The sequence below is a fragment of the Lates calcarifer genome, linkage group LG11, assembly GCF_001640805.2.
Source record: "Lates calcarifer isolate ASB-BC8 linkage group LG11, TLL_Latcal_v3, whole genome shotgun sequence".
Classification (NCBI taxonomy): domain Eukaryota; kingdom Metazoa; phylum Chordata; class Actinopteri; family Centropomidae; genus Lates; species Lates calcarifer.
The window spans coordinates 18,639,033-18,657,757 of NC_066843.1; the positions used below are offsets into that span (position 1 = coordinate 18,639,033).

The window sequence follows — 18,725 nt, forward strand, 5'->3', positions numbered from 1 at the left end:
ACCATAAATAGCCAGACAGAGTGGAGTGGGGAGAGGGGTCGGTGGGTGGAGGGAGAAACGGCTTACTGTAGAAATGCCCTTCTGAGTTTCTGAAAATGCACTAATCTCCCTGTCTATCCCCTCCTCTCCCTCCCTTTCCATGTTTCTCCGTCTTTCTTCCTAAACAGTTTTTGTCCTTGAAATGCTCTGTCTGCATTTTGGCAAATTTCATGACTCATGACTTGCCTTCAACCTCATGCCTCCATAACAACATATCCCTACATTCAACCCTGAGTTCTGCTGCCATCCAAGATGTTTCTCCAGTGGTGTTTCCCTGTTGATGTATCTCTTTACTCTGAAATACTTTCTCTGAAATGTGTAGAAATTAGAAAGTGTAAATCATCAAACAGTTAAATGGCTCCTTTGTTTGGATTGCTGGATTGCTCATGATCTGGCTATGCTCTTGAGAAACCCACTCTCATCTATTTAATGTGAAAATACTGTAAATATAAAGCACATTATCTCAGAATTTCTCCCTCCAGTGGATTAAACTGTGACACATTTATTGTCTTTTCTTTAAATGAGGCCTCGTTACTCATCAGCTACCGTCCGCGTGACATTTTGCAACACAGTAAATGTACCCAGAGGTAGCCTATTAGCCTAGGTGTCAGATGAACTTAGAGTCAACGTAAACAGTAAATCCCATCACGCAGTAAATATCTGCAGTCTGTTATTTTTAGTGTGAGGGATTCCTCTTTCACAAGACATTACATCTCTATCCCTCTCCCAGTCAGCTTAGGCCCTTCCCTTCTCCCATCATGCCCAAATAAAGTGTCCAAATTCCATGTGTGTGCTTCTTCTCTCTGTGAAATGTTTATAAGACCCTCAGTGTGTGTGTGTGTGTGTGTGTGTGTGTCTGTTTGAGAGGGAATGAGATTGTGCATAAATGAGCATGTGTCTGTGCTTGTGCACATTTTCTATGCAGAATACTGAATTCTATATTCCAACAGGACGTTTAAGGTAATCTTGGTCCATCTTAGAAACATTACAAATTGCAAAAATTAAACATTTAATGTGTTGTAATAGTGTGAGTTAAAAGGTTACACAGTTTATGAGGTCCCATATGATGTGTCTGTATTCTGTTTTATTGGCCTTTAACTTGATTAGTAGCCAGTTATTGGGGCTCTGAGCTCATCAGGGTCATAGGCAGGATTTTATAAAATACTGAGGTAATTAGTCCAAATTCCACCTGTGGAACAGCATAAGCAGAATTATTTTTTACATGTTTTATTTTTCTTTTCTTGTTTTCTTTGTCAGTTTACCGTTCAGTTAAGCTGTCTTTTCAAAGCCACACTGCTGGAATAGATTTCTACCTGGTTAAAAGTGTCAAACTTAAAGCCATTTCAGCTTTCAACTCTTATTTTTCAACTGTTAGTTCAGCTTTTTTCAGTACTCACATACAAACCAGCAATTCAGCTTCCTGCAAGGCTTAAACTTGAAACTATATTTTTAAATGCTTTCAGGAATTAAATGGCATTTTGTCTGCTTTGGGATCTTCCTCAGCGTTAGTGTCAACTGAAGCTGACAGCTGATTTAAGTTCTTCAATGTCAACTATATTTCCCATACAACAACTCACATGCATTGACTGATATTTTCAAGGCATTTTACCAGTTTACAGTGTTTGCACATGCTGGGTGGATTATGAGGCAGTGGGCCTCAGGGCACAGACATATAAAAGGGTCACTAGCTCTCCTGCTCAGGAGCTGGACACACAGATTGAAAGAAAAGCAAAATGGTTTGTAGTTAGTCCTTTTTTGGCTCTTTTTTGGCTCTGTGTCTCTTTGTAGCTACTGTCATTATGTACATCTGTGTGGTTGTTTTGGCCCTTTTTTAGTCATTTTACATCTCCTTTATAGTTGGTTTGATTTTCTCTGTAGTTGTTGTTGTTACATCTCTGTGGTTTATTTCACTTTTTGTTGACACGTTGGATCTCTTTGTACTTATTTTATGTCTCTGTAGTGATATCATTCTGTAGTTCTTGTGTGTGTCCTTGTTCTCTTTGTTTTGTGTTCCTGTAGTCAATTTACATCTCTATGTAGTCTTTTTGAGTATCTCTGTGCTTGTTTTGCCCCTTTTTTGTTGTCTTGTTGCATCTCTTCAGTCATTCTATGTCTTTGTAGCTGGTTCGAGTCTCTTTGTTGTTGTTTAACATCTCTGTACTTTCTACATCTCTATAGTTGTTTTACCTCTTTTTGTTGTCATTCTCCATTTCTTTGTAGTAACTTTGCATCTTTGTGGAATTGTTTTGTGTCTCTTTGTGCTTGTTTTGTCCCTTTTTGTAGTCGTTTGTGTCTCTTTGCAGTTGCTTATCGTCTCTTTGTAATCAGTATGTGTAATCAGTGACATTTCTCCAGTGAAGCTCAGGGGCCCTGACTCTTTGGGCCCTTGAGCCTGCACCAAGACAAATGCTAAATCTTTTATTATACTATATATGATTTAATATCTCTGACTGGAAACTCTCAAATTGAAAAATATTTGATAATCTGTCTTACGTAATTACAGAACATACAGAAACATTACAGACTACATTACCATGGCATCCTTACTGGCAGCCACGACCTTGGAGCTCGTTGGGCTGTTTGCAGTTTTACCTCTCTCTGTAGGCCCCTTCTGTATCATATTTCAGATCCATTAGTGGATAAGACCTTGAGATCTTGCTGCTAGACCCACTACTTTCCCTTTATCAGATGTATCCATCATACTACATGTCCTTAAGTGTGTTTGATGTTGTAGGATCAATATTAATCAGGTGCTGGTCTCCTGAAACTGAAGTTGAACTTTTTCATATTTCCTGCAGAGAAGTTCAGATAATTTATGTTTTTATTCCTCAGTCACCTGGCATTTCATTCCAAGTGTGAAATATCACAGCTGCAGTGTGTTACTTTGTGAACATAACTGGAGTGTTGTGGTCAGTGGAAGTCTCTCATGCAGACCATTGCTCTGCAGTAATTATTTTCACCTGTGTGTGTATAAATCCGCCACTGACTGACTGACTGAAGCCCTTTGCATTGTTGCTGGGTAACAGTGTATGTCCAGTCATCTTGCACTGGCACCCTTTCATTGTCTATCACCACCACTGTAGCCACATCCCGTACTCTAACTCAGCTCGCTCTGTTCCTCTGTTTTTTATCCATCCCTGGCTTTCCAGAATGTTCCTCTCCAGCTCCATCAGCATGCCTGCCATGTGTCTGGTAGTGACACACACATACACACACACACACACACACACGTACACACACACACACACACAAAAGAGAGAGCAGAGGGTGAATCATGCTGTCCAGGGAGCCGCCTCTTCTGTCCCCCTCTGACTTTGCACTCCACAGACCCCCAGAATCTGCTGCATTCCTTTCCTTGTCATCCGCTTGGCTATTGAGGGAATGAGGAGTAACACACTGGAGTAAAACAGGAAAACCACCTCACTGTTACCAGAGTGACGTCAGGCGCTCTACAGTAGCTTCCACGCACAGTCAAACACATGTGAAATATGCTGCTATCAGCTCCACAGCAGCGTATACACGTATATTTTTGGATAGGATTGAGCATTATAAGGACCTCATGTCCATGTTGGCTTAAAAACTAAAATGAAATAGTCATTTGATACTATCCAGATCCAGAACACCTACTAAATGAACCTTGTGATGAGATTGTCAAGGTCAAGAATGAACTTTTAATCTCAGCTTTTAAGTCAACATGAACAAGAAGTCCTTGAGGTGCTCAGAGGAGTGGAAATTTGAAAATTCCATGACAACTAGGCAAACTCCATCTGCTGAGGAGGATTGTGGGTTAAAACTGAAAACTCAACAACAGCTACTGAATGTAGGCTACGTTGTAGAGAGGATTGTTTAGTCAAAATTCTGACACTGACACTTTACATTAAAAAGATGGGTTCACAATTTTTCAAGTTGGGTGTCCTTCATTAAAACAAGTTTTGCTTGATATAATCATTTCTTCATTGGATGATTTTGTTCCCCATCAGTTCAGTGATGGAAGAACAAATCCATAATCTTATTTATCTGAAGTTAATATAGGGACAATCAGACAGGAGTCAAATCATCTATCTATCTATCTATCTATCTATCTATCTATCTATCTATCTATCTATCTATCTATCTATCATTGTGAGCATACTAGCACCACTAGATTGTAGTACTTCGTTCTGTCAGGCACATTATTATTGTTGTTGTTGACATTATCTAAGCATATTAATGTAACATAGTAATGTCCAGTCCTATTAAAATGTCTACATTTTACTCTGATGTTTTAAATATTTTCTTTTGTAAGATGACATTGCAATGTTAATTATGTATAATTTTACTTATACTATTCCTGTAATATTTGACAAGTCGTCACGGGATATACTGTAATGTGAAGGTAAAAGGGGGAATTGTCTGGTATTGGCCCTGTAATTCATCTTAAGGCTATGACAGCTGAACATGACAATGACATAACTTTAGCAAAGTGCATCACAGTGCAAGTGAAAAGCATCCCTGACTGGCCTGAAGGTGGAAAAAGTGACACTGATTAAATCTAATACCCGAGCGGTGACATCACTCCCCCCGATGAGAGGGCTGCGTCCGGATTGGACGGCGGCCCCGGCCAATCACAGAGCACACACATGGGAAGAGTTTAAAAAAGATTCAGAAAAGTGTCGGAAAGTTGTCCAAAAGCCTCACGAGCAGGTCCGAGCACGACTGCGACGAATAATAATAATAAAAAAAAAGACAGATACCCACGGATTTGTTCGGGACTTTCTCTGTGTGTTTCCCCTGTTTCGGACAGAGAGCTGTAACCTGCTTCTCCATTTTTAAAGCCCTCCTCAGCTCCACTGTAAATAGACAAAACAACAGAATGACAACACATTTCAGGAGCGGCCCTGCCTTCGGACTTTCTGCCGAGGTCAAGAGTAAGGTAAGTTTGCATTTTTACATCATTATTTTTTATCAAACACATTGTAGCTGGTGCTTTAGCTCTTCGAGTGGGGTCAGGGATCCACCAAGGGTCAACTAGCATGATGATGAATATTGTAAACACTCCCTCTGTGGCCCTATTTGAATATTTTTTCCGCAGTTATTACTAACTTCACGATGGGGTTCCTTCAGATAGAACCCTGTGCAGTAGGGTTTGTGGTCAAATGAGTCCTTGTAGGATTATAGGATATTGCTGGATAAAAAGTTGGTATAAACAAGCTGTAGCCATCCTTGTTCCAATGAAGAACCTGTCAGCATGTGTTTCATCCTCAAACAGAAAAGACACGACCCCAAAACTAACAAGAATGTGATAAGTAGCTGTAACTCTGTAAGCAGGGTTTTTTAAAATGCATGTTAAGTTTAAATAATTAAAAAGAGGAATGTATGATGTGATCTCGCCCTAGTGTGATTACAGGTTGTGTGCATGGGAAACAGCTCTGGTGCTTTTTGATAATAGATCACACAGTGAGGGAGGTGATTGTTTTGGAGCTGAAAGTAGGTCTTAGTGGCCAAATTATTTGTGCGATTATGAAGGGTCAGGGCATTTAGTCTGTGAGAGCACAGCATGAGGGGGAGGGAATTTGAAAATGCTATATTATTCTTCTGTTACTGGTTCATTTATATCTGTGGCTAAGAAACCAAACTGACTGAAACATGAAAGCACATATCATTTATCATTCATGTTAATATGAGCTGGTAGGTATTGGAGTCAAGATGTCTATAAAGGTATTTCTGATTTTAAAGCTTGAATGAAGGGCACATATTATTAACAATAATGACTGTAGAGGAAGATAGTTCTTATTGAAAAGAGTGACAGTAGGTCAGTGGTGGAGGTACTAAAACCCTTTAAAAGTAGTAAAAACCACAATGCAACAGTACAATTAGTCCTGTATTCACAGTCTTATGTAAAAGTGTTATGTTTGGTGTCTTTGAGGAGTAGAGCTGGAGCTAATTTTAACCACTTTATATATGTTTGTTGTTGAAAAAATATTGAAATATCACATTTCAGAGGCTGATCATCCATTTATATGGCTTCAATGTCAAACTTGTGTGTGTGTGTGTGTGTGTGTGTGGAGTAGTACTGTACTGTACTGCACATCTGTACAGTAATGTTATGGAGTAAAAAGTACAATATTTTCCTCTGAAATGTTGTTGAGATAGCAAATAAAATAGAAATAGTCAAGTAAAGTACAAGTACCTCAAATTGCAGTACTTGAGTAAATGTACTTAGTTGCATTGGACCACTGAATGGGATTGTACCCAGTAAAGCATGAACATGCTATTTCTCCAGTTTAAGCTGTCAGCATCCTGACAAAACCAAGAGGTGTTGATAAGTGACAGTCAATAGAATTATGGGGATTTTTTTTTCTGCCTCTGCACTGGTGGTATCATGACAGTAGTGACTCTGTACGCGTACAGGATGAGTCAGAGCTGCTGACAGTTTGTGTTCAGGATGAGAAAGGTCATCCTGTGACTGTTCCAACACCCAGATCATCATCGTCATTATTGTACTGGAGGGATGTGGCCTCTTCCCTGAATAGTGCCATCTCTCATCAGTACTTTAATCTCACACAGAGGTGCACTGCACTCCATGAAACCCACATTCCTTTCATTACTGCTATTCAGCAGTCAGCAGGCTCTTAGTCAGGAATGAAGGTTTGAGATTTTGGTGCTAGTCTGGCTGTTATTTTGCTGCCACCTGCGTACCATTTCCAAGTCGATTATGTGCACAAGGGACTGGTAGAGTGGTGCACTCTATTTTCTGAAGAATAGAAAGGATGTTAGCTGGGGAAATAAAATTTTCATTTCACTAGTTGGGCTTCATGGGTCTTGCAGGGATGGTAAGTTCCAGCAGCATGACATCAGAGAGGAGTAGAGATGCAGCAGGAAGACTGACAGGTACATCAGAATAATCTAATGGCCTTTTAAGGAGTGACCGGGCTCTGACTTGGAACTTGAGAAAGTGTCCTCACTCTAAACAGTTTACATTGGAGTCAAGAATGACAAAACACTGTCCTGACAGAACACAGGTGGACAGGAGATAGATGATGGAGACAAAACCACGCCAGCAGCTCACACAGCAGATCCATTTTACACTTGCAAAGAAATAAGGTCAATGGAACTATTTCTTTGTGTATATAGAGAGTTCCACTTATCAGTTACAAACATCCAGACAGCTAGATATGTTTACACTGATAAACTGTTCTCAGATCAAACATGTAATATTGCAAATGGTTGGTGTAATTCCATATAATTTGTTGACCAATGCTTAATGTAAGAATGAACACATTCTTAGTAAAGTTAGTTAAAGTTGCATTCATGTTACACAAACATACCATAGCTAAGTTCAGTACACTTGCAGGTTTTGCTGCTCTAGCCTTACTTGGTCTGGTATGATGAGTAGCTTATAGTGACTAATGCTAGCTAATGTTAGCCAATGTTAGCAAAGTCTAGATCGACTGAATCCATACATGACATTACATAATGTAATGACATTTCAGTGCCTCACCTAAAGAAATACACATATGTTTTGTTTTTTGTTTTTTAAAATACAACTCTTTTTTTAAATTCTAAAATTGTCTAAATGTTAATTTGAGTCAGGAGCAATAATAAATGAGATTAAGACACTAGACATTCAGCTTTCAGTAGGCTTGCACATTTACCTCAGTACAGTACTTAAGTAGAATTTTGAAGTACTTGTGCTGTACTTGTATTTCCATTTGATGTTACTATATACTTCTACACTCCATGTCAGAGGGAAATATTGTACTTTTTACTCCATAATATTAAGCTTTTTAATTTAACAGATGTGTGTGTGTAATATATATATATATATATATATATATATATATATATATATATATATATATATATATATATATATATATATATGTCCTTAAGTAGGATTTTTGTTTGTAATGGAGTATTTTGTTTATTATTAAATTTATAAGTGATAAAAAGAAACTGTGGCTCATTTCAGTGTGTCAGGAGGTTTGTCACAGCCGATCTTGGTCTGGTATGACCAGTAGCTTATGGTGGCTGATGTAGGCTTATGCCAGCTAACTTTAGACAGATACTGTTGTATGCCTGACATTACTGACTCAGTTTATTGACTTTATAACTCTTGTCTTCCCATGCTAAGTATATATAAGCACTTGCCATTTTTCTATAATTGTCACTTGTGTCCACAGTGACCTTTCTCCAGCAAAAGTTGCATTGTTTTGCTATATGTGAAGGATCTGAGTAGACCCAGCATCACTAATACCATCTACTCTTATCAACTGACATGAAACAAACTGTCTGATGTTTTTTAAAGTTTTAAAATTGGATATTCGTGCTCCATCTTGTTCACCTTTTGTGATTCATGTTTGTGAATAAAAAATGTCTTCCAGAGTTCAGAAAACAGCCAGTTCTGACCTTATTCCTGAGCTCTACTATGAAAAGAACAACACAGCTAAATCAAACTGTGAGCTCAAGTACCTCAGCTGGAAGCAGGACCTGTCGATCTTGGCTTGTCTTTATCAGACGTGGTTTGCCTGAATAGTCAACTCACTGTAAAAGGGCAGATTCTGGAAAACCCAGAGGGAGAGAGAGAAAGAGAGGGAGAGAGAAATATGAGCTAGGCCAATAGGAGACTGAGAGCGAGACAGTCAGAGGGAGAGGGAGGAGTGTTTGGGAAAGCTGTTTCTCCCAAGTTTGGTGTGATGGACTGGAAGCTACGCTATCCCTGCTGCTTTGAAATACTTGTTTGTGTTGGCTGCTGATCCCAGACTGTGAAGACTTATCTGCAGAACATTCAGGAAAAGGGGTGAGGGTGTGTGTGTGTGTGTGTGTGTGTGTGTGCGTGTGCACGTGCACATGCAGGGGAGGGGAGGGGGACAGCCTTAAACCCCAGCCAGAATTCAAAGTATTAGGGCAACGTGTTTGTGCCAATAAGGAACTACATGGAGAGAAGAGAGAGAGGCCAGTGTGTTTCTCCAAGTAGGAATGTCCATAGGCCTTTTTCATTTTCATTTTTCTTCCTGTTCTTTTTATACCCCTCATCTCAAAGTGCTCTTTTATTATACAGTAAGACTTTCAGTGACAGTACAGTCATGGTGTGCCGTCCCTTATGAGAAAAGAAAGAGTGAAACTAGAGTTATTGTAGGAACTAAAAACCTGAGATTAAACACGAAAGAAAGCGCTATATATATTTTAAGTGACAGGTCCTCTACTGCTTCTATTCAGTCGCTGGTAAGAATTTCACTTTATCCTTCCCAGTCAAAATCAGAAGGGTAATGCTTTGTTTTATGGGTGTGTAATTTCCAAATAACTTCAGAGGAAGTTTCTTGGAATGAACTGTTTAATTAGTTACCAGGGAACAGAAACAGATTTCAACTGCTACACCTCTGATTCATTCAAGTATTAATCCAAGTATTTTTGTTAGTGTACTGGAGGTTACCTGAACATCCAAAAAATGTAAAAGAAATATGGAGAATAAAATGTTTAGTAATTACTCACTTATATTATATACTGGTTTTAATGGAGCTTTTCTCAAGGAAATTCCTATTGTCCCTTTTAAATAAAGTACGTATTACAGCTTAACTAAAAATGCTAAATGTGAATAATCTGGAATGGTATTTATATTCCAATACACAATATTGGATGAGGTTTGCTGTATAGATTAACATATTTTGTTGTACTACAAGGTACAACAGCCAATTTGTCCATCATTTTTATTGATATATTTTCAGTTTTATGCTTCTTAGAATGACAGAATGTATATTTTATTACAATTTTAAGGCAAAAATAAAATCTAATGTTTGACCTCTGACCTCTGTTCCCCTCATTAGCTGGCAGGAAAATATGACCCGCAGAAGGAGGAGGAGCTGAGAATGTGGATTCAGGATGTGACCGGCAAGAGGATGGGGGACAACTTTATGGAGAGTCTAAAGGATGGAGTCCTGTTGTGCGAGTGAGTGCAGAGACACTGGGAGGACGAACTTGAGAATTTGGATCATGTGCATTTCATTAATATTATTGGTGACTGTCCCTCTAAAGTCGCTCTAAAAAAGTTTCTTGAATTCTGTGTCTCTTTCTTTGTAGACTCATTAATGTTCTCCAGCCAGGTTCTGTGAAAAAGATCAACCGCTCCAGTCAAAACTGGCACCAGGTAATGCACCAGCTCCATGGAAAAAAAAAGCCTTATTTGTCCTGCTAGTCTCAAAGTCAGGAACGTTTTCCAGAGCATGTGGAACTTAGTTAGTCTGCCATATTGGCACTGACAACACAGAGTGTATTTACATTCCATAAAATAGCTGCCATATCAAATGAAGCCCAACTCAGCGTGGCATTTATTAGCCTTTTACAGGACTGAAAAAGCAAACTTTGCTTCTAAGGGTTGATGAAAGCTCTTTTCAAAAATACTCACTGTGATGTTAACACTGTTGCAAATGAATGCACACATATTCAGGCTTTCAGACGGGGTCAGACATTATAAGGGCAATGCACAGCTGAAGAAAAAGCCTAAGGATACTGTCAGTATTCAGCAGTTGTCATTTAATTGCATTTCTTTGAAGTTTATTAGGATCTTATTTATTCTTTATGGTGTCCACACCAAACTATTATCACAATATCAAAGCATTAGTTCCACGTCTTGGGATAATTCACGGTGTTGGGGAGAGTTTTTAGATGATAAAATCAATACCATTCTAATTTCTGTATGGCAAATATGAAGCTACCGCCAGCAGCTAGTTATCTTAGGTGACAAAATTAGCTTATTATTGCCTCCAAAGCTCACTTATTATTACTCTATATCTCAGGCTAGCTGTTTCTCCCCATTCTCTGTTTTACTGTACTGAGCTAAGCTAACTGGCTGCTAGCAGTAGCTTTATATTCACCATACAGATGTAAGTTATATATCAATCTCCTAATCCAACTAAATGTAGAACTATCACTTTAAAACATACCAACGGTTGCAGATCATTGTTTGACTATTTACAGCTGTATTCAAGATGTAACAAGCTACACAAGGCTGTATAGAAATATTTCCACTTTTCTCTCTGCTTTCTTTTTCAGCTGGAAAACATAGGGAATTTTGTCCGTGCGATCACAGAGTACGGCCTGAAGCCACATGACATCTTTGAGGCCAACGATCTGTTTGAGAATGTCAACCACACTCAGGTCCAGTGCACACTCATCGCTCTGGCTGGGATGGTGAGGGCAAATAAACACACAAACAACACACACACACACACACACACAGTTTCAGTGACATCTGTTGTTGGAGCACCAGGTGCAACCAACCCAACAGAAACAAAACAGGAATAACACCACAGACACCATAAGAAATGACTGCACATAAGTATAGTGATAGTTATATACTGTGCATGTTACAACCATTCATTTACCTATGTGAGTGCTTTGAATTGCATCGACTAGAACAATATGGCAACAGCACTAGCATAATAAAAACAATATGGGTATGAAAAATACTCTCTTACCACCATTTTCCTTTCTGACTTTGCCACTTATTTCTCTCAGGCCAAGTCCAAAGGTTTCCACTCCAAGTACGACTTAGGAGTGAAGTACGCTGAGAAACAGCAGCGCCGCTTTGCTCCAGAGAAGCTCAGAGAGGGACGCAACATCATAGGCCTGCAGGTCAGAACAACAGACTAATCGACTGTTATATTAGCCATGGTTGCATATGGGATTTTAGATCCATGTATCCAGAAATGGCAGACACTTCCCAGTGGATTGTAATTGTGCCCCCTGCTGGACTCATGCTGAATGAATCTTCACCTGAACATTTTATTCCCCTTACCTATTACTGTCAGATACAGATACTGTCCAAAGTGACAGCTATATCCTCAAACTACCGTGAGTGTTTTCAGCTATTTAGTTCGTTCCATTTTGCTATATCTCTAGATGGGTACCAACAAGCTTGCCAGCCAAAAGGGTATGACTTCCTACGGCACACGACGCCATCTGTATGATGCCAAGATAGGCATGGACAACCCACTGGACCAATCTACTATCAGCCTACAGATGGGTACCAACAAGGGTGCCAGCCAGGTGAGGAGAGAGACTCAATATACTCTGAAATAATGGTGTTATTCATCCATTTTACCAGGTTAAATTTTAGTCTTAAGATTAATTGATTGAAAAAGTAAGGCTGGTGTTACTTTCTTACTGTCAACAATTCCCATGTAAAAAAACAAAACAAAACTAACAATCTGTTTGGTAGTTTTTGGGCCTATAGGCTGTTGGAGACACACCTTTTTTCCCTCTTTTTCATGAAACACTTGGGCACTGTAGTTTGTAGCAAAAGTTACTTCATCACGATTAAAAATAGTGAGTTTATTGGGGACTATTTTCAGCTGTGGATTAATACACATTTCATGCTCTATCACAGTGATTTCCAACCAGGGATATCACAAGGTAACTCTGCAGTTGCCAGGGAGTGGCTCATATAATTTGAAAAGCAGGTTGAATTTTAAGAAAACCTGAGAATATGTGTAAATTAGATAAAATGGTTTAAATGGATATCTAAAAAAAAGCTAAATAAACTTTAAGCTTGGTATTAATTTTTATTTAGCTAAACTATTAATAGTTGTAAGTAATGAATGGATTGTTGAAATCACATTGTCATATGGTTAAAATAGTTTGCTAAATGTGATGAATGATTGGTTGAGATATAGCTAAAAGTGATGGATTAATAGCTGAACCATCTGACTCCTGCCACTTCAAGGTAATAGTATGTCAAACTTGACCAAACCAGTCTAAATGCTGGCAGTTCAATTTGATACAATATCCTCTTTTGCACAATTAATAGTGTTAAATGACATCCAGTTTAAAATCAATTCAAGTGAACACATTGGGAACGTGATTTCATCTGACAGAGCTTTGGTGTTACATCAGACAAAAAAGGCTGGGAAACATAAGTATTTCTGGCAGCAGGCCACTTTACGTGGGTTTGACAAATAAACTACAGTGCCTGTGTCCATCATAATGAAGAGCATGTCCACCCAGTGCAACAGTGTAGCTCATTGTTGTGTTTTTAACAACAGTAAAGCCCTAGAGCACAGAGGGGGATGTTGACAAGTAGAAAAATATACAGTATCACCAGCCTTATTCTTTGAATTTAGTAGATATATTCATGTCGGTATTCATTGCCTGTTTAAGATGCTTTGAGAAACTATATCTACATTAGAACGTTTTCTTTTTTTCTTTTAAAACCTCTTCTCTTTCTTTCTGTCCCCCAGTCTGGAATGACAGCTCCAGGAACCAGGAGGCACATCTTTGACAAGAAGCTGGAGCTGGAAAACTGTGACACCACCACCATCTCTCTGCAGATGGGCACCAACAAAGTGGCCTCCCAGCAGGGCATGACCACCTACGGCCTGCCCCGCCAGGTCTACGACAACAAGTACTGCACCAACCCCACCGAGACCTACTATAACAACGGGAGTGAGGTGGAGTTTGACGGCTACAACCAGTACTCTGATTAAAAAAACCACGGACAGCCTCACCGCCCCTCCTCTTCCTCCCCCTTCTTTGCTTTAACTTCAGACAACCAACCACAACTGTCTTTGTGATGAGCAAACCTCCCAGACTGTTATTTAACACTGATTGACGTCATTGTCGTCTTTATTCCCCAATTTTTCCTTAACATATTTTTACTCTTAGGAATATATTGTTTTTCTTTCCATGAGTAAAACAAAAATATATGTTTACACTGACCTTATGTCAAAAAAATTCATGCAGTGGCCAATCTCTGTATCTCATCATGCTGATGAATTGTATTAATGCTAAAAATATCCAAACACTCAGAAGATGAGATTAATGACCTTTGCTATTTATAGATTTTTTTCTACTGCTTTTTCTACTTGCATTATTAGAGATTTTTAACTGTTAATGCCCCCCGCCTCACCTCCCCACCCTTCCAGTCCAGTTTGAACACTGACGAAGCAGAATTCAAAAGTTCCTTGAAAGGAAACAAGCGACCGTGTTGGTGCTATTGAACTTTGACCCAGTTGGAACAGAGTCCACGTCGGAGCTCCACAGGCTCTAGGATTCCACTGCTCGGGCTGACACAGAAGCTCCGGGTCCTCAGACTGAACCAGGGCGGACGATGCAGAAAGACTTGTAGCTTTGTGCGGACATTGCTTTGTTTTGTGAGCACCTGCGCTGAGAAATAGTCATGTTCACAAGCCTGCCAAATTACCCATTTTTGCCAGTGTACTAGGGCTAATTTACTTGGCTTGTGTGCGGCATGAGTCTTTGGTTTTTGAGGATGTATTTAGAAAAAGTAGTGGGGTCTGTCAGACAATACATTTATGAAATAAAAGAGTAAATGTAGGTGTTGTGATATCCAGTTTGATGTTAGGGTAAACTTAGTCCCCAGTAGTTTTTGTACTGCTAGTCCTGTTATCTTTTCTTCCATCCCTTTGGAAACATTTCCTACTTGCCTTATGCCTCAGTGAACTTTGGCTTTAGTGATGTTGCTCCATTTGCACTTTACCTGGCCTCACCTTGTGCACAGTAAACAGTGGAGGGATGTAACTAAGTACAGTTACTCAGTTACTGTACTTAGGTACAAATTTGAGGTACTTGAACTTTTCCATTTGATGCTACTTTATACTTATACTCCACTACATTTGTCAGTTCTGATTACTTTACCAAATAAGATTCTACATACAAAACAGATGAGTTTATAACATTTGTTATAATCATTTAACAAACACAAGGATCATTTTTCTGCATTGAGTACTTTCACTTTTCATACTTTAAGTACATTTTGCAGGTAATGCAATAGGAGTATTTTTACATTGTGGTATTGCTACTTTAACTAATGTCTGAGTACTTTGTCCACCACTGGCAGTAAATGGCAATATCAAAGCAGACCCAGGTGCTTGTGTTTGTGATTATTGCTAATGTGAATCATGCCAAATATACAGATGACATTCTCCTTTCGAATATGCATCATACTGTTATCCCACCGAATGTCTTTGTCTTGAATGTAATGTTGTTGTAAGGTTAGAGGTGCCACTAGCTGTCACAGGATTCATTTTCAACACATTAGAGTGCAGAAATGTACTGCACTTACAAAGTTAGAAACAGAAGATGATCATGACACTTGTGGTGTGGTGTTACACGTCAAAACCTCTGTAGTTTTTGTAGAGAATTCAGATTTATTGGCTTTGAATTAGTGTTGAAAGTAAACATTAAACAAGCTTCATGTTTGTGCCCATGCACTAAATGGACCAACATATTTGAGCTCCTGGTAATTTCCTGGTCTTTCAGCAACATGATGTTGGACATGTAGCAGGGCGCCATCTAGTGGCAAACAGTACATGTACATTTACTGTAAGTTCAATCCATCACAATGACAAACATTCCTTTTTTTCCAAATGTAGGAATGTCGATTTTTTTTTTTTTCTACAGTTCATTCATTTATCAACATTACTACCCTGTGATAACTAAAATGGCAACAATGTTGAGTAAATGTATGGTAACATTTCACCCTAATGTGTTGGCTTTGTTCAAACTATACATCTTTGCTAACCTCTTGATTTTTTTTTCTCTATGCCTTTCACTAAACATGACATTTGTGCAATAAAAAAAACACTTCAAAAATATGGTTCTGGTTTAATTTTCTCATTACTGTCATTACATCAAACGCAGTAAATGTGAAATACACAAAAGTAGTGTAATAGAAATTACATGATTGTGATTTTAAAAAGGAAAATAAAATTTTGCAGTACAAATATATATACTGGTCCCAAAAAATGAATAATTTGGCAGTTTGTTAAAAAAAAAAAAAACAACAACAACAAAATAATTCAGTGCATTAGTGACAGGGTTGTAAACTAAAACACTACTTCCACAAAAGTAACACGTGTGTCTATATGTCATAATCTGCATACAACCCTGCAATGACCTACTGAGAAAAATAATTTCCATCTATAGATCACAAGTACAAATAAAGAAAATGGAATGTTTTACACTAGTAGAAATATCAGTCAGGTTACACTCTAAACATAATTATATGACATTTTGGTCCAGAAAAAGAGAAAACATCTTGATCTAATGTAAAAGAAAACAACAATTTCCTTAAGCAAATCACTGAAATGAGACATGAAAACCTTTACACTGAGAACTGTGATGTATACAGGGTACTGTCAAAACAACATGGTGACACTCCGGCCCAGCCAGAGGAATGTGACATGCTCTGCAAGCCACACTGTGGCAGAATGAAACTAAACATATCACACTATTACAGAAAAACAGAATGCTTTGCTACATGGTGCTAACTAAAAGGGAACTGATTCACCAGACTAATCAAAGGGGTGAAACGTGAGTGAGGTTAGAGAAAAGGTGAGTCACAGCAAAACAGTACTACTGATTGGCTGCTTCACAGGCATCGATCCAATCACTGTAAACATCCACTGGTTCAGACAGATCTGTTGAGGAAAGGTTAAGGGACATTCCAAATGTACACACAAGACACGCACTAAAGTTAGCATTACAGTGTACTTTGTCTGCACGAAAGCACACCTATAGACAATCAAGACATCCATATTCAGGATTTTTCCATTCAAGTTCGTGCAGTAATTCATTAGAAAGTAGTACAAGTAATCCAAAATCCATCCAAAATCTCCACCGTGCACTAGTTAGAAATGCATATTAAAATTCCTGGATTCAAACCAAAAACAAATCACTTGTTTCTTGGCTCGTGACCACATTTTCTACATTATTTGATTTCACAAGACTTTACAATGTCCCTCCAACTAAAATACAAGCAAACAGGATCAAAAACAAATCTCCTTGGCAGGTGAAAGTAACTGCAATCAGTTGAACTTGATGCTGCCATTTTTGATGGTTAAAAGGATACAGGTTATTGGAGTCTGGAACTCCTCCAAACAAACACTGCACGATATGATCCCTGTGTTGCGGGTTCGTTCCCTGGGAAAAAGGAGTGTGATTAGTTGTTCACGATGCATTCCTCTGTTTTTTGAAAGCATTGTGATGTTGTACTGAGCTGAACTTACATTTTGACATCGCAGGATTTCTCGTGGTTACAGAACGGGCAAGTGAACTGAGTGTCCAGGTTACCCGTCATTTTTTTCTTAGGCGGTGGCTTCCTCTTCGACTTTCTGCGCCCCATTTGTACTCTTGTATCTCTGCAGTAAAAGACAATTTAATAATTTAGTCTTTTTCCATCAGCCATGGGCATTACCACACACTTCATTCACTCTGCATTGTCTGATAAACTCTTTCACAAAGAGATGCCAAAGTGCCCGAGTGTACGTTCCCGTGTGTCTGTACTGATGAATTAAAGAAAATCTGCCCACATTGTCAAGTATTTCATTGAGCCATTGTTACAGTCATACACGTTATCTTTACTTAACAGCAAGTGTTTTAAGGCATCAGTTACATAACTGACCCTTGAATCGAAAAAAAAAAAAACATAAATTCAATCATAGTTGTTTATCAGTAACAGGTTGCTTGTATTCACTGCCCACCTGGTTCACGGGCAGGTAAAATCACAGGACGAATCTTTTGATAAGTTACTCCACTAATTAACGTTACCCTTATATATATATATAACAACATCTTAACTGTGTTTTATTACAACCCTACTCCCTGCTTGCAGATGAAATTTCTGCCAAACCGCTCAACTAACACAAGACAGGACCAGAAAAAACACGTCCACTGCAAGCGCCAAAAAGATACGGCTTCACGCTAGCGAGCTAACTCGCTAACAGCTGCTAGCTTGTGATAGCGCCTGACATAAAAATGCTTTTAAAGACGACTGTCAGGGTAAAAGGCGAAGCTACGGTGCGTGTTTCATCTGTCTTGGGCTGCAGAATCTAGTGTTTGCTTAATGACACGGCCGTTGTCTTACCAAAGGGATGTCTTGCAGCGGAGGAGGATGCTTTGTATACTCAACTAGCGCCGGATGCAGCGTCTCTCCGGGGCCGCCTCTTATTGGTTAGTTGAAAATTTGTCCGGGTTATGATTGGCTCAGAAGTGAAGATTGACAGTCATCTGTATCCAGTAGCAGTCCAGTTCTTCTAAGTTAGCTCCCTCCTCTAGCGGTGGTACGAATACAATATTGTTCAAATGATAATAGCTCCTCTTCCCCAAATATTCCCCAAAATTAAACCGCAGAATATGTCGTTTGAAACTTAATGCAGTATAACCACAATCCTGTGTCAAGAAACAATTATTGTCAACAGATTACTGCCAGATTCTGAACTGCAGTTACAGTTTTAAGAGAATGCGCACTGTGAAATTACTTTCTCTCTTTTAGCCTCTTCCCCAATGACTAAATGTCTCTTTTCATTAATTAACCAGGAAAATGTTCGAGTCATCAAGTCTCTGATCCTCCATGAAGTGGTGATATGACTGGCATACTAGTTAATGGACGATATAATTAATTTCTGTGTCCATAAAAGTTCAGAAATAACCAAAATGACAGATATGTGATAGTGGTGGCAAGCAAGTTTCCAAACAGCCCTTTGCCTCTGAAAAATAGCAAGAAATAGATTTTTTTTTAAAAAATCTGCTTGGCTAAACTGGCAGCTCAAGGTTAAAGTGTAGTGAAGAAAATAATAACTCTCTCTCTCTCTCTCTCTCTGTGTGTGTGTGTGTGTGTGTGTGGATCCTGGTGTGCCACAGAGCCACAGAAATAGATGAAGTAGAAATAGTCTCGCTGTGGCAGTCAAAGA

At 38.9% G+C, this 18,725-nt stretch overlaps 2 protein-coding genes across 3 annotated transcripts; one reads left to right on the plus strand and one right to left on the minus strand.

The window, feature by feature from the left end:
- The first annotated feature begins 4,674 nt into the window (after window positions 1-4,674).
- On the plus strand, window positions 4,675-15,629 carry cnn1b (calponin 1, basic, smooth muscle, b). Of its 2 annotated transcripts, none has more exons than XM_018698594.2 (7): window positions 4,675-4,951; window positions 9,843-9,964; window positions 10,096-10,162; window positions 11,068-11,205; window positions 11,533-11,649; window positions 11,917-12,063; window positions 13,254-15,629. In XM_018698594.2, the coding sequence occupies exons 1-7, from the start codon at window positions 4,892-4,894 to the stop codon at window positions 13,497-13,499; spliced, it is 897 nt and encodes a 298-aa protein (XP_018554110.1). In that variant the 5' UTR covers window positions 4,675-4,891; the 3' UTR covers window positions 13,500-15,629. The 2 variants fall into 2 exon arrangements, with proteins under 2 accessions (XP_018554110.1, XP_050929910.1); XM_051073953.1 differs by having other exon boundaries at window positions 12,037-12,063.
- Window positions 15,628-17,990, minus strand: elof1 (elongation factor 1). The gene is made up of 4 exons (XM_018698601.2): window positions 17,900-17,990; window positions 17,043-17,174; window positions 16,886-16,956; window positions 15,628-16,454 (listed from the first exon to the last, which is right to left on the minus strand). Exons 2-4 carry the CDS (start codon window positions 17,156-17,158, stop codon window positions 16,390-16,392), a joined length of 252 nt encoding a protein of 83 aa, XP_018554117.1. The 5' UTR covers window positions 17,159-17,174; window positions 17,900-17,990; the 3' UTR covers window positions 15,628-16,389.
- Window positions 17,991-18,725: the final 735 nt, after the last annotated feature.